The sequence below is a fragment of the Dreissena polymorpha genome, chromosome 10 (genome assembly GCF_020536995.1).
Source record: "Dreissena polymorpha isolate Duluth1 chromosome 10, UMN_Dpol_1.0, whole genome shotgun sequence".
NCBI classification, from domain to species: domain Eukaryota; kingdom Metazoa; phylum Mollusca; class Bivalvia; order Myida; family Dreissenidae; genus Dreissena; species Dreissena polymorpha.
In genome coordinates this window covers 60,214,565-60,230,479 of record NC_068364.1, presented here as the reverse complement: position 1 = coordinate 60,230,479, position 15,915 = coordinate 60,214,565, and the positions used below count along the sequence as shown (strand labels likewise).

The 15,915-nt window shown below is 33.5% G+C and overlaps 1 protein-coding gene across 1 annotated transcript; it reads left to right on the top strand.

The window, feature by feature from the left end:
• Window positions 1-3,689: 3,689 nt before the first annotated feature.
• LOC127849158 (complement C3-like) lies at window positions 3,690-14,326 on the top strand. Its single transcript, XM_052381877.1, has 14 exons — window positions 3,690-3,764; window positions 4,577-4,676; window positions 5,958-6,018; window positions 6,611-6,820; window positions 7,149-7,222; window positions 7,830-7,967; window positions 9,520-9,562; window positions 10,181-10,268; window positions 10,594-10,702; window positions 11,318-11,548; window positions 11,722-11,883; window positions 13,213-13,305; window positions 13,519-13,596; window positions 14,159-14,326. Exons 1-14 carry the CDS (start codon window positions 3,712-3,714, stop codon window positions 14,324-14,326), a joined length of 1,608 nt encoding a protein of 535 aa, XP_052237837.1. The 5' UTR covers window positions 3,690-3,711.
• The last annotated feature ends 1,589 nt before the right edge of the window (window positions 14,327-15,915 follow it).

Below are 15,915 nucleotides of genomic sequence, written 5' to 3'. Positions count from 1 at the left end.
GGAGAGTTGTGGAGAATGCTATTGGTATTCTCGCTCAGCGATTCCGATGCTTAATGTCTATTCTGCCACAAAGACCAGACACGGTTGAATCGATAGTTCTCGCATGCGTTTGACTTCACAATATAATGAGGGTAAGATATCCTGGTGATCAGAACATTTAATTGGACCAAAAAGACGATGCCCACGAAGTCATTACAGGGGCATGGAGAGATGGGTTTCACATGGATAATGTGCAGGTTCCAAGAGGTGGAAATTTTGCCACTATCCGTCCAAAACAAGAGAGGCTCTACTTGAAACACTTCTTCAACTCTATTGGATGTGTTGAGTGGCAGGATAGATACAAATTGGTTCACATATTGGTATTCGGTGCTTATTTATTCAGTTCAATAATTATTGCTAGGATGTAACCAGTAATAGGAACAATTACATGCAACCGTTTGTAACTGAATATTACCAAGTATAGTTAATACTAGAAACTCAAGACAAACTTAATTATTAATAAAGCTTTAATTATAATAAGGAAGTGACAGAGTATCAATGATTTACAGATAATTCTTTATCCTAAAAACCCGATTACGAGAAAAACATATTTCACTTACTTGAGCGAAAATTAGTAATTTGGCTGTCATATAATTATTGTATTTGCTTATTTAAGCTAAATGATTAAGAACGATTTTGTGTAAAATCCATTACGCGCTGTTGCTGCCGCTTGGATGTTCTCTTTTTGGGAGGCATTCTGTGTATGACAATACAAGAAGCTGTGAGCGCAATGTTCAATCGTACTTTGTTCCTACCTGTCCGTACCAGTCCGTCGCAATTCCCACTGCTTCGTAGCGGACCGTTCTAGTTCGTACTTACTTGTACTAGACCGTAGCGGATCCGAAGTTAGATCGTACTGATTCGTGTAGCAATGTACATAATCGTACCAGACCGTAGCGGATTCGTAGTTTGATCGTACCGATTCAAGGCTCTCCGTACTAGATCGCGTCGATCTGTAGCAGTCCGTACCTTTCCTTGTTCGTTTTCCAACATTTTGATGGCAGATTCGTTGAAATCCGTACTCAAATCGCTGTGCTCAGTACTGAAATCGTAGCGGCCTACGAATTTTGACAATTTCGTAGTCATTCGTAGCCGATTGAACCGTAGCTCATTCGTAGCTCTGAATGACAGTGACAGTGTGACCGAGGCATTATGTCTTGATGTGAGCCGGAATTGAATTTCGTTGGCCTTAATGATCCACAGTCCAATGTGTATATTATGTTTAATTTGATTGATTGTTCAAGCTTTTAAAAAAGCGAGTTGCCCTGCATTTTAGCCCAACTGTAACACACTTTTGAAATTGAGTTTCCTGGGCTTAAATCTACTGGCCCAATTCTAATTGGCGACCACTAAACCACTGAAGACATTAATGGGAGCTTTTCACGGTTTGGTTTTGGTAAATTGACAAACTGAAACGATTTAATAATTTGGATAGTTATGTTATTGTCGTTATTTTTGTTCATACTACGAGGACTGCTGATATAAAGTATAAAATAATTCTCTCATTGTTTGAGCGCGGATGGCCGAGTGGTCTAAACGATAGACTTTTATTCCAGGGGTCAGTGGTTCGAGCCCAGTTGAGAGTACCTTTTTTGTTTTTTTAAATGTTATTCTTGTTGTTGTTTTAATGTAGCTTTTAAGATCCAATGCTTACATTTATCAATATTAAGAATTTAATGACAAACTGTGTAAAGGTCCCTTTTAGATGTTTACTTAAATGCCACAAGGTAAATTAAGAACTCATTGGTTGTTAATTTGATTTAAAAGTGATTGTGTTTATTTGCCTTGTCAGCGAGGTTACTTTGAAGTTATTATCACTTGTATCGTTTTTTCAAATCATATATAGAAACGATAGTTTAAGCTTCATTTTGGGGAAAAAGGGCTTAATGCATATGCATTAAGTGTCATCCCAGTTCCAGATACACTCTTTAAACGAAAAACACCATTAAAATCAGAAAATGTCGTCCTTGAATAGCTTGTGCGCATTGCACATGCTAATCAGTGTTTACAAGTTAATCTGGGACACAACTACTTTGGCATGCATTCAGCCCCGTTTTCCCTGAAAGCAGCCAATATGTACAGATTTCAATGGCAAACTTGCCAATGTCGTCGCACAAGCTGTTGAACACTAGTGATTAAATACACACACTCACTGTCTGCAGTGTACCAGTGGTGAAGTATAAACAGGCAGATGTGGAGGTTATTGTTTTTAGCGTAGTCTGAGAAAACAGACTTGCAACGCATACAAATAACCTTAGATATCCGCAAGCGAACAACTATAAAACAATGTGTTCGTGACATGGCAAATTATTTCCCGATGCCAGTAAACACAAATATATTTATTTTAGGAGATAACAAACCGACGAAACGCCTGTTTATGTTTACAATGAGATAATGTTAAAGAAAGTATAAACACTAACAGTTAGACTGCAGATGTTTTATAGCATGTAATGTTTATTATCTTTGCACAATATTTTAAAACGACTACTTCAACTTGTTTACTTAATGTATCTCTTTTCTTGTTGCTCTTCTATAATAGTAATAATAATAATAATATATAATAATATATTTTCATTATTGTTATTATTATTATTATTATTATTATTATTATTATTATTATTATTATTATTATTATTATCATTATTTTAATTAATTTTATTAGTTTTATGTTTATTTTTATTACGATTATAACAATAATAATAATAATAGTAGTAGTAGTAGTAATAATAGTAGTAGTAGTAGTAGTAGTGTTAGTAGTAGTCATAGTTGTAGTTGTTGTTGTAGTAGTAGTTGTTGTAGTACTTGCAGTATTAGTAGTTGAGGTAGTAGTTGTAGTTGATTTGGTATGATTTGTTTGCATTACGATGTCATTGAATATTAAATACGACGTACAACTTCATATTTTAAAAATGCAATCCCTCATCAAAGTTCTATTATCGCTGCTAACCAGAGTTTATAAGATGGGAGTAATTTGATATCAATATCTGAATTTGTCCCTTCAATAAATTACTTACACGTCCATTTGAATAAATCAAACTACTGCATCGCATATCACGAACTTTATATAAGAGTGCTATTCTTCTTAATTGTAATCAAATTTTGCAACAGTTTATGTTAAATTTTTATCAACGAATGTATCACTAACAGCCATCATTCAATAGTTGTATCAGACGCACTGTCCGAAATCACTCTACCATAGATGTTTTGTTACTGAAATAGGGAATAATTTTAAATGCAAATAAAACATGTAAATGCTGTGGCACGTATACACAAAACTTATGTGTTTTGTTTAACCGTATGTTGAATTGTATTTGGATAATAAATCAATCAAAATATCATTTCACAAATTCTTTAATGCTGCCGAATTTCTGTTCCACATACACGATAATGCTTTCTTACTCTTATCTTGTGATATAACCCAAACGAATGTTCTTAAAAAAAGTTTCGACGAAAACATCGTCTGGTAATCTGGTTTATGCTTCAAGCACGTTTCCCATGAACTATGTTAATATTCCGAGAAAAAGGTCACGAAAATAAACAATTCTAGGAAATAACGAAAGCGGTTTTCCGATAAGCCTCAGTCGGTCGGGCCAATGAAACGCAAGGCCACCGCGTGCCTCTTTATAATCAGATGTAAGCGCGCGTCTGCTCTTAAATCAGTTAAGTGTTTAAATGGGATTTATCAGCATTTTGCTTTTCGCTGCGTGTATTAGCAGCGTGAAGGGGTATGCGTTTTATTATTGCGACTTAAAATAATGTAATATTGCACATTGTGCATATATTTAATAAATGCAACTAATTGCAAGTTTTGAACAAACATTATTTTCAGTACTATATTATTTAAGCGCGATTTTCAGGACAATATTAATGTATCGCGATTTTCAGTACTTTATCATTGAGCTCGATTTTCAGCACTATATTATTGAGCTTGATTTTCCGTATTATATTATTTAAGCACGATTTTCAGTACTACATCATTTTAGAACGATTGTCAGTACTATATTAGTTTAGCACGTTACATAAATAATAAGACTGCCGCAGCCGTTTTTTCTCGACATGTAATACATATATCTAGGAATGGGTTTACTTTGCGTCTTATAATCACTGATTTTCAGGATTAAATTAAATGTCAGCCGTTTTATTCTGTGTATAAACAATAATAATTAATTATAAAAGACTAGTAGATGGTAACAATGGAAAACAACCACGTGACTCTTAAGTACAACGTTCAGACGAACTTCGAAAATCTCGGAAAACCTTGTGAATTGTACTTAATGTTAGTTTACCTCCTTTATACTTTTGCAATATTTACAATTGTACCACATGAAGCAGACCAGAATTGAAACAGCAAACACTTATAAGACCGCTTTTTGAAATTGTGTAATAAATGTTAAGCTTTGTTACTGCCATGCCTTGGTTCCAAAAGTTAGTATTTGCCTTCGTAATTTTACAGTTGGAAATCTTTATAATTTTTCCCACATTAAAAACGATAAGATGTCACATATGCACATGCTTAGATAGCGTATGTTCATTCTAGGAACTACCAATATGTCCTGGCACCGAATGTGATCCGTCTTGAAAACGAGGAGACCCTGCTTGTTGGCATTTTTGGGGATGGAAAGAATCAGATCGTAACGGTTTGTAGTTATATATTAATCTTTATGATTTATCATAATATACTATTAACATATCACACTAAGAACTTATTCATTTTCATGACACGATTTATATTGGAAAAACAATAAAAAAAAATTCCACGGAATCCGTCCGTATGTGAACGTGCGACTCGACCCGTATGTTTTTACGCGTTAAATCTGCCCCATCGATACCGCGATATTGGCAATCATTCGAAAAATAGAATGACATAGTATTGGTCGCGTTTTTAGGGATTAAATTAGTGTATACTTTACATATGTGGATTATATGTGTTCGGAGCTATATTTGAGATTAAAAAAAAGTCAAATTAACGAAAATAATTAAAATAAATAAAGCTTCATGTTGCAAAACCGGATGCGGTTATTTTTGCTATTTGTTATTAGCGCGTTAGCATAAAAAATCGAATGCAGCATCCAGAACATCGTGAAGTACATAACAGTATTTAATGTCTTTATATTGTTTCGAACACAGTGCGATGACATTCAACGAAACCTGAATAATTAATTATAGTCCAATAAACGAAAACATTTTTATTTTATATAATTTATGTAATGTCTCTTCGTAAATAATACAACATATTATTTAAATAGTGTATGTCGTCAATATACAAAGGTTTATTAAATGTGAGCGTCTGCCTATTCACGGTAATAACATTATTTCGCAGATGTATAATATTGCGTGGGTATAAATGTATCGCATGCTATAGATTTTTTTAATATAACCAGTTCCTTATATAACTGTACGCATGATATGTTTTGAGCGTTTGTTATAACTTTTTGGCTATTCGCTGACCGTTAGCAGATAGTGTTGTAATCGGCACAAACTAATTAAATGCTCGTCGTAATTCGGTACCTCAATATGTTTTTATTTATTTTCTAAATAGCTAATGAAGTTCGAATGTTAGCTCACCAAGCTCGCTAAATTGTGTTAACGTTGAGCTCATATTAAAAATCATGATATTAATGTCAGATCCTCTCTTGGCGTCATTTAATGTTGTACTCCGCATATATGTTTCAGTCTTGATTTTTGCCAAACTCTATTACGTCTAAAAGACTCGCAAAGAAACGTGAGGCTTATTTTTGTTTGCTTTATCACAGGCGTGCCAGGTGTACTGATTATATAATTGGCATCAACATCTTTTGCCAGATATTAATTTTCTAGACAACGCACATCCATTTTCCAACGTTTTGGGCGATTTAAAAAAACGGAATAATGAATAATGAGGCCTTCACATTAAAACAATTTATCATTTTATATTATAGGTATACTTTGAATATCTGAAGAAGCATATCTCCAAAAATATGACAACGATAAAAGATGCAGGCAAGGCTCTTTGTAAACCTTATATCTTCGTTTATGTTGCTAGCGATTTGTTTAAATAAATATTTTTTATTTATATTTTTTCATGATTTAGCAATTTAATGTACTTATTTACATTTCATACACGCGAAATGTATTTATCACATGTCATACCCTGTTTCCTATGTTATATAACCATTTCGTATTTTTTTTATTACACATGTGTAATACAACATTTTTATTGGCTTAGGTTTCGTTTATTGACAAATCGTATTTTGGTATTTTTCTGAAATGACGTTGCAACATCAAATGACTTCACGAAATGTAAACAACATTCGGGATTTATCATTATTTGTGGGTAAATAATTATTTAATTTGCTCATTTAAAAGCATGTGATAAAAAAGATCTGACACCTGTTGTCATATCATACAATATTTTATGAAACTCGATCAGGAAATTCGTAAGTCAGCTCGCCAAAGGCTCGCTTACTAACAAAATTCCTGAACTCGTTTAATAAAATATGGTATGATATGACAACTCGTGCCAGATCCTATATTTATGACAGACAAACAAATCATATTACCAGGTAACCCTAATATCTGTTTTAATTAAAAGATCATCCTGTCGAGGTTACTATAAAGATCACTGGAGATGACCTGTTTAAAGACATCGACGCCAGTCCAAAGCTCAAAGAAAAACCGAAAACAATTAAATTGGTCTGCGAAGGACCATACGGGAAGCAGGTCCGAGATATCGCCCTTAGTTATACACCAGGTTACCTGATCGTACAGACGGACAAACCTTTGTACAATCCCGAGGAGAAAGGTATGTCGGATTGTTTTGCAAGAACGATTGTTATCAGACACGAAATAATGCGAACTGATATTTTCTTCTTATCTTACATTGCCTCTGTAACTCCAAGCACATATGCACTGTTTAAAACAAAAATCGTTGTTTAACGTGGATTGTATCACGCTTTGTTTCCTTTCTCTTCTGATGTTGATTATGAAGTTTCAATATTCGTATCATAAACAAAATACAAATGTTCATCGATTTTTATATTTATGATTTTGTCTGCACAAGTTGTTTGGTCTTATTAATATAATGTTGTCATGCATCTCGATTTAGTTATTGTTAAGCTTTATGTTAACAGTAAATGTTCGAGTTTTGGCAATGGACGAATCTATGAAGCCAATCAAGGACAAACAGCTGGCTATTGACCTGATAGTGAGTGGTAGCATATTATTTAGTGAAGAATATGAAAAGAACTTCATCCAATCATATGTACTTGTTGTTTTACAATAAACATTTAAATGCTTTTTGGTATTTCAGGCAAAAGTCAATTATCCTTTTTCAAATTATGTACCCACGGAACTATTAAACTAATGCATAACCTAATTTTACCGATTACTTACTGCATATATTCCTGCCCGTATTATATTTAAGTTGGTTATTCTCTAGTAATGATGATTGTTTCGTCAATATATGTGTTAAAATTGTATGCTGTAGCTCTTCAATGTATCATCTGTTTTCGAAATTAGTTTGCAAACATGTTGACCAATATGACATACGATATTAAGCTCACGTCTAATACTAATTTAAAATTACACATGTTTCCATGTATATGAAGATGCGAGCATAAAATTGCTACCCGTGTGTTATGTGCTTATATTCATTTTTGCAATCAATCTAGCTATAGCTATACTACAGCGCTTTAAGTTGTGAATATTCTTGAAGAATAACTTAGTTTATAAAGAAATATAAATATATTATTTTAAAATATACAATTATTATGTTTACTTTCATGTCATGATTCTGTAACGGACATTTGTAGAGTCCCACAAATATGACTGTAGGCAGAATAAGCTTTGACCCTGGGAGCAATAAAAATGGCTTCTACAAGGGACAGTTTGAGATTCCGCCGTTTCCGGATTTTGGAACATGGACTATCAAGGCTAAACTTGGAGGAAAGGTATATATTTGAACGAGAAGTCACCATCATCATCATCATCATCATCATCATCATCATCATCATCATCGTCATCGTCATCGTCATCGTCATCGTCATCGTCATCATCATCATCATCATCATCATCATCATCATCATCATCATCATCATCATCATCATCATCATCATCATCATCATCATCATCATCATCATCATCCTCATCATCATCCTCATCCTCATCCTCATCCTCATCCTAATCCTCCTCCTCCTCATCATCATCATCCTCATCATCCTCATCCTCCTCCTCCTCATCATCCTCATCATCCTCATCCTCCTCCTTCTCCTCCTCCTCATCATCATCCTCATCATTATCATCATCATCATCGTCATCATCATCATCATCACCACCATCATCACCACCATCCCCATCATCATCATCATCATCATCATGATTATCATCATCAGCAGCAGCAGTAACAACATCAGCATCAGCAGCAGCAGCAACAGCAGCAGCAACAGCAGCAACATAAGCAGTAACATCGTCATCATCATTTTTCTAAGGCTCTTATGTCTATAACGTGCCGCTAAGTTGAGGAATGTTCAGGTTGTCCGAAAACGTTGCACCATTCTTATCCAGCAATGGGACCGGATCGTTTTTAGATCCCGCTTGACATGAACTAGTGACTTAACTTAAAATTTATTAAAACGCGACTTTATTGAAAATCACACATTGAGTGGTATTTTAACATATGGACATTAAAAGAGGCGATTGGGTGGATTCATCACCCATTCGCTACAACTAGGATGTCGAATCGATATATATTTAAAAGTATATAAATGCCAAAACAGGGAACCAGTGTATATTTTCTCGCTAGACCATTATCTTGATTCGCTCTGCTAAATAATATGCATTACACCAACACTTAAAGCCACACACCTTGAAATTAAGCAAATGTTAATCAATACATATAGATGCAATTTGAAAGTGTGCAAAATTGTCCTTCAATCTATAGCCTGGTAAGCAAGTAACTTATTATTCTGTTTAATTTTAAAACCGAAAGTAGAATTTCTTTACGTGTACGTTCATTTCGACAAACACGATTATTTTTAAGTTTTAAAGCGCAAAAAAGATGGATTTCTACTGTGTAACCAATAGATATTTTCTTATTGAGATAGATAAAATTAAATCTATAGCCTAGTTAACAAGTAATTAATTATTTTTCAACCGGTACCGCTTTTAAAACCGACAGTAGGATTTCTCGACGTATACGTCCATTTTCGACAAACGCGATTATTGTTAAGTTTCAAAGCGCAAAAGAGACGGATTTCTACCTTGTTACCACCAGATGTATTCTAATTGGCATAGATAAAATATGTTTCTTATTTATACTTAAATTTACTATGCCATGTTTTTCATTTCAAGATGTGTGGCTTTAATCGTACGTTTTCATACGAAAATACTTTCATTTAATTATACTTTATCATGGCTACACGATTTCATGAAGTAAAAGGAACAAGAAAAGGGCTCGTTCTTATTAACGCATTACCGCAAATAATTTGTTTGATTTCTTTATAGTTGGATACGTATGCCATTGCTCCTATTGATGTACGCGAATTTGGTAAGTATGAATATATAATTTCTATAAACAACATTGTGCACTACTTAAAGCAATGACAAAGGAACCAGTGTTGAACGTAAAATATCAACAATATTTTAAAAACCCAACAGCATTAAACAAATTATTTAAACTATTATGCAAAATCGTTAGCAAAATAATTTCAGCATTTTGGATCCTCTTATACATAGAGGCAATTTTAAATATGACACTAATCGACAAAGCCTTTGGCTTGTTTCAATGCGATATGGGACTAGTTTCTCAAAACTGTAACGACCAGTTAAGCTTTCCGTCGTCAATTGTTTGATCACGCTTTTTGTGTGACTTAAATGTTAAGGCTTACATATATGAGGTTATTGTTAACAAATTTGAATGATCAAATAAGTTTCTTAAGATTGATACAAATTTTGGTCTTAATTGTATTGTTATCTGGTCTTAAAGTTAACAGACAATTACCTTTACTTGCTGTTAAAGTTTTGTGCAACCGAATTATGTTATATATAACGCATTGCTTACGCTAATTCGTGAACGTAATTTTTTAAAAGCAAAATGCATTTATAGAGACTTTATGAGCCCACGCTTTTTGTTAGTGGCATATACGAGCTTCCAACTATTTAACAGTTCTCCCTACCTTCGGAGTAGAGATTTCAACTGGACGAGAATACATATTGCCGAACCATACTAAAATAGATGTGACAGTATCAGCCAAGTAAGTGGTTCGCTTTAAGGCTTAAATTAGAACATTTGACTTGTTGCATATATTTAAGATCTGAACGTATCGTATATATTCAATAACTATTTGTGTTTGTGCAACCGGATTATGGTATATATATATATATCGCATTTCTCACGCTTATTCGTGAACGTACAAACGTGATCGCTGATAAACCGTGGTTCTTCTTCAACAGTTAGTTCATTATATGTGGGCTTTGATTATTCTTGCGTCCTTTGTTTGAAACGCGGAATTCTTTCGCCGCTATCAAACACTCCAGCATCGGATTCAGAATCTTGTTATTTCTTTTTAACATACACAGATACGTCTACGGCAAGCCGGTTGATGGAAGTGCAGGACTCGAGATTAACATCCGGAAGAAGGGAGATGTGTCGGACCCGAAACGCGTTTTAACTATCGGGAGAAAACCGGTATAACATCTGCATCGGCAGACAATAAATCTTTTGGTTTGATTCCTCGTCTTCGTTATGCTAAAGAAAAACCTGCCCTTAACGATTTGAATTATTGACATTTACGAAGGAACCTAATAAATCCGATTGGTGTTATAAACAATAATGTAGTACTATTTGTGTTTGTTTTAATATCCCATTATTTTAATCAAGTTATGTTTTATACACTTGCGTGAGTAAACTGTGTAACATATCCTGTTAGAATTTGTTTTATCTAAATAAAAGATTTTTTTTCTGCGAACGAGTTAACATTATTATAAATAAAGCAAAAACAAAGAACTGTCGTAATTATTAATATGTGTTTAGACCTCATATACGAATCCATAGTCCGAATGTTTGTTCATCAATGTGCTTTACGTTATAGTATTAACACATGAGAGAAGATTAATGTTATTCTATTGTAAATAAAGCTAAACTGAGCGCAACGCATATGCTAACCTATTTTGTTTTCTTGTGATGATGCAAACGGGTGAGGCATTATTATCTAAAACACATTAACTTAATATTGTATCCTTTATTTTATTTGATGTTTAAAAAAAAGTTGCATGCAATAAGTTATAATCTGTTTACATTTAGCTAAATGGTAGCGCAGACTTTGAGGTCCCTATAGCGAAGCTTTTGCAAAGTTTTGGGGGACAGTTTCCCGCAGACGCCGTGTTAGAGTTGTCATCAACTGTTTATGAGTCGGCAACAGGAAAAGAAGAGTCGGGAGCCGATGATTCCGTCATGTTTGTAAATTGTCCCTTCAAGTTTGACTTGTCGCGTTCAAAGACTACTTACCGGGAAGGTTTCTATTATTACATACAGGTAAGAATGCATGTATGGATAATTACACAAGTGTTATACCTTTGTTGCGTGGGTTTCTTATATGCATGTTGTGGTATTATTTTCTGTCCTTTTCTTTTTTTTTCTGATTGTACAGACAATTATAAAGACACTTGTGAAATTAGCAATACAATTAAAATAAATATAATTCGCAGATTAAAATGCTACATGCCAACGGTCAACCGGCAGGTCGGAAATTGTTCAATCTTACGATTGATGGCGGCAGTCCAAATCAACATCTGACGAACGAGGATGGTCATTATCTGGCTGCTCACATCCAGCCTGAAAACCAGAACTTGAAGCGCATGAAAATAAAGGTGTGTCCATTTCAATTAAATCTATGTAAGGTTCAAGCAATCAAGCGGAGCTAAGCGTTTTATAATACTGGAGCAATATCAGTATCTGAAGTTAAAACTTATGTTTTAAGCACACAAAAAACGTACTATTTGTATTTGATTTGAGTATCATTTGTATATAAAAATTAAACCATATCCGTTTTTGAATTGTTCAAATAATCGACTGTCTGTAAATGAATTATTAACCGAAGTCTTAATTGAAAATATTTTGTTGTAAAATGAAAATTAAATATTGGTACGAATGTTTTGTTGAATTGTGAAGGTCATATAAAACCTATTCTCAGGTTAAACCTATTCAGTTACGTACGTTATTGCGAAAAACATACATAAATAATTGTAAAACAATACAAAGACAATCTCCAAATGCTCTTCCATTCTCTTTTGATAATAATTTAATGGAGACAAATATGTGGCCGATGTTTACAAATAAAATGCACTCCTTTATGAACAACATATAAGTTCGAGATAACCATTGTCACATGCAACAAATACAAAAGGTTGCTATAGCGTAGTATATATGATTCGAAAAGCGACAATTCGGCCGTTCCAAACTGTGGATGTATTTAAACTTATTCTATTGACATCTAAAATTGGTTCAATCCTGAAAAGAGCTCGAGAGTGTCTCAAGAAAGCTACCAATACTATCAATGGTAAATACATAGGTTTAAACTAAACTTATTACAACAAAATAAATCGCAATAAATACAAAGTTTTCATTTTTCCAAATAAGGGCATTTCGCGCTTTGTGAAATCCTCTCTACAGAGTGCACTCTGTGGAAGACATGTTTGAAATTACTTTTTTGATCTTTTCCAGGTTTGGGCATTTAAGAGGATTTACATGGATTGTCATGTTCTGTATAGATTTCATAGATAATAACCTGTCCTAGACAAATAACTTCAAGCAATACTTTATGTCATGATATTATTTCTAGAGTATGAGTTTACAATGGCTAAGGTTCAAGGATATCGCACTTCTTGAAAGCAACATCTTGTTTGGATATTTTTTGAATATATTGTGATATGTGTTTTGCTTTTACATTGTTTTCTACTAAACATACAGATGACTTCTCATTGTTGTTGCTTACAAATTGTTTCTAAGTGTATCCAGAATCAGAATTCTTTTTTTCTACGACTCATTTTTTATATACGATCATTAAACGTTTTTGTCCACAAACTTTTATATGAAAAGGGTAATGATTGCAATTATTCATGTAATGCATGTAACAACGTTAGGATACGAGAGAATATCAACGCGTTGCCTTAATGAATAGTTGGGGCATTTTTCTTTAGGTATATGATCCAGCTTTTGAAAACTGTGCACACGAGTTGGTCCTTGAGCAATACACGGGGGAACGTCAGATTGTCGTCGAGAAAGTAGAAAAAGTAAGGTTGCCTAATAAGAATTATGATTATGTATACCAATTGTCTTATTGTAAGCTCTTTTGTAATTTGCAACGTTTGAATGATTCATAGTGTATTCATTATTTTAAAGACATATTTAGCCAGTGCCAATAATAAGTGAAGTGCCTTTTTTAAATGTGTGTTTCAATACACAAAAAGTATTACGAGTAACGTTTTTGTATATGTATTCTTTAGGAAGGTGCCTCGTTCATTCAAGCCAACACGGACATCAACATCAAACAAGCGGACAAATATTCAGGCATACTAATACTGGTTTGTCATTTTTTTACATTTATATTTAATTTGTTATTCATACATATGTGCCATGTTTGTGGTTAATGCTCCCTGAAATCAACGATTACCCACATGCTCAGTTTGCATTGACCTTTCCTAGCTGGTGAACCCACCATGATTCGTTGGTAATTGTGTTTGGTATTTGTGTAATGTACATATACGAATTGGTCACCTGCCGAAACCAAATGATCATGACCTGGCGATAAGGATGATCTGCTGTTGCAATTGGAGTTTAATTTATTTCATATGTTATGTGAAGTAATTCACTAAACTATACGTTTAACATTTTATATGGAATTTTTGGTTGTTAATTGCATATATCACGCTTGTTTTAAATTGTACTGCCAGCAACTTTCAAATGGAACATCGAATTAAAAATTATGGTCATGCTACATACATTTATACAAATGGCAATCTCTTACAATTTTATCTCGATGAGTTGTAAGCTATATGTATAGACGTTCTAAACGTTTGCAGTTTTTACTGTCGTCGAACATTAAGTTACCTGACTATATAACAAACATAGTTATTGCTTTTGTAGATAACAGCTCGCGGTAAGATTGTGCAGACAAAGTACTTTCCACCTTTCAAGACTCCCAGTTTTAAGTTGGAACAGGATGTTATGGACAAGGTCTCACCTGTTGGCCGAGTGTTTGCTTTTATGTGTACAAACGCACAACTAGTAGCAGATTCGTCAATTTTCATGTAAAAGCAAAATGTCGAGAACAGTGAGTCAGTTTGTAAACTCAATTGCAAAATTAACAACAATCCGTTTGCAAACATATACAAGGTTGTATCTATACTTTAATTTAAGTTTATTCGTATATATAATCTAGCATTTCCCTTATCTTAAATGCAATATTCGTTTTATAAATCAAACATATGAAATTATTTAGACTTAATGCTTATTGTCAACAAAAATCGTCTTAACATCGGAAACTGACGTAAAAATCATTGGATGGTTTATACAACGATGTAACTCAACTGAAATAAGTTAACCTGTCTAACAACTTGCGAATCGTGTCATTGGAACTATTTAAACGACACTTTTTGTTTCATACGTGCAACGAGTAAACTGTGCGATTTTTCTCTTCCGGTTATTTAAAAAAAAGGACTATCTATCATCTTAAACACAGTTTTGCTATTTGTAATTGCTCTTTATTTTTGTTCGCTTTAAATTAGGAGAGATTTGGCAAATATATTGGCTTTTCGAACATTTGATGCATATGTTGTATTGATACCTGTTTTAGATTGATTGACTTATGTTCACTTTACTTAATCCACTTCTTTGTCATGATGATTAATAGTTTGCGACATTTGTTGTCGAAATTAAAACACTTTGTGGCCTCACAAACAACTCTTTTTGTCGTTTTTACTACTTATTAACACCCGTTTAATTTTTCATAAAACCGATTACACTTAAAATTCTAATGTATAGTGCGGGATATTTTGTCGATACAGTTGAACAGTTCTGGGCAAATCAGATACAAATATTTCTTTCTAACATCTTATTAAAATATAGTTGAGTTGACAAACAAATCTAGCGTATGAGCAGCCTGGCTGCATTGCATTAAAGGTCAGAGTAATAACTCGCTCAATTTTCGGTGTCAAAACGGGTAGTTGGTCCATTAAACGTATTTAATTTTTCTCAAAATATTTGGCTTATTCAACGTCTAGCTACATGTATGCTGTACATGAAAGGTAATAGCAATAACTCTAACATTTTTCCGTGGCAATGCGGTATGTTGGCTATATAAATAAATAGGTTGTTTTAAATGTTAGCACTATATTCATTATTCACTATTATTATTATTATTATTATTATTATTATTATTATTATTATTATTATTATTATTATTATTATTATTATTCATTTATCGAATATCGTTTTTAAAATATTTAATGGGGCAGTTAATTTGCAAGTTGCAACTTATGCTGTAAAACACATTCTGGAATAAATATGTTTAAACCAATTTGCAATAAACTGTTGTTCCTATTGTTTAAGGAATGACTAGCAGCGACATACTATTTACTTTGTGATACCCTATATTACATAAAAATTAAAGCCGAAAATCAAGGAAGCTGCATCGTTGTATTAAGTATCATTATACAAAACATTTAAAATGTTCCCTTATAATACTGTTTTTGACAATACAGCTGGAGCTCATACCGACGGAGGCCATGGTGAGGCCAGGTCAAACGTCCAAACTTACTGTCAAAGGGCCATCCGGAATGTGGGTGGGATTCAACGTCATTGACAAGGCGTTGCTATTATTGAAGAACACAAACGTTCTTAGG

Bases quoted from the DNA above. Each gene is read 5' to 3' on its own strand.
- LOC127849158 (XM_052381877.1), top strand. From the start codon at position 3,712: ATGGGATTTATCAGCATTTTGCTTTTCGCTGCGTGTATTAGCAGCGTG. The intron at 13,306-13,518 runs GTAAGGTTGCCT...TGTATTCTTTAG, and splicing joins TCGTCGAGAAAGTAGAAAAA to GAAGGTGCCTCGTTCATTCA. The intron at 13,597-14,158 runs GTTTGTCATTTT...TTGCTTTTGTAG, and splicing joins ATTCAGGCATACTAATACTG to ATAACAGCTCGCGGTAAGAT.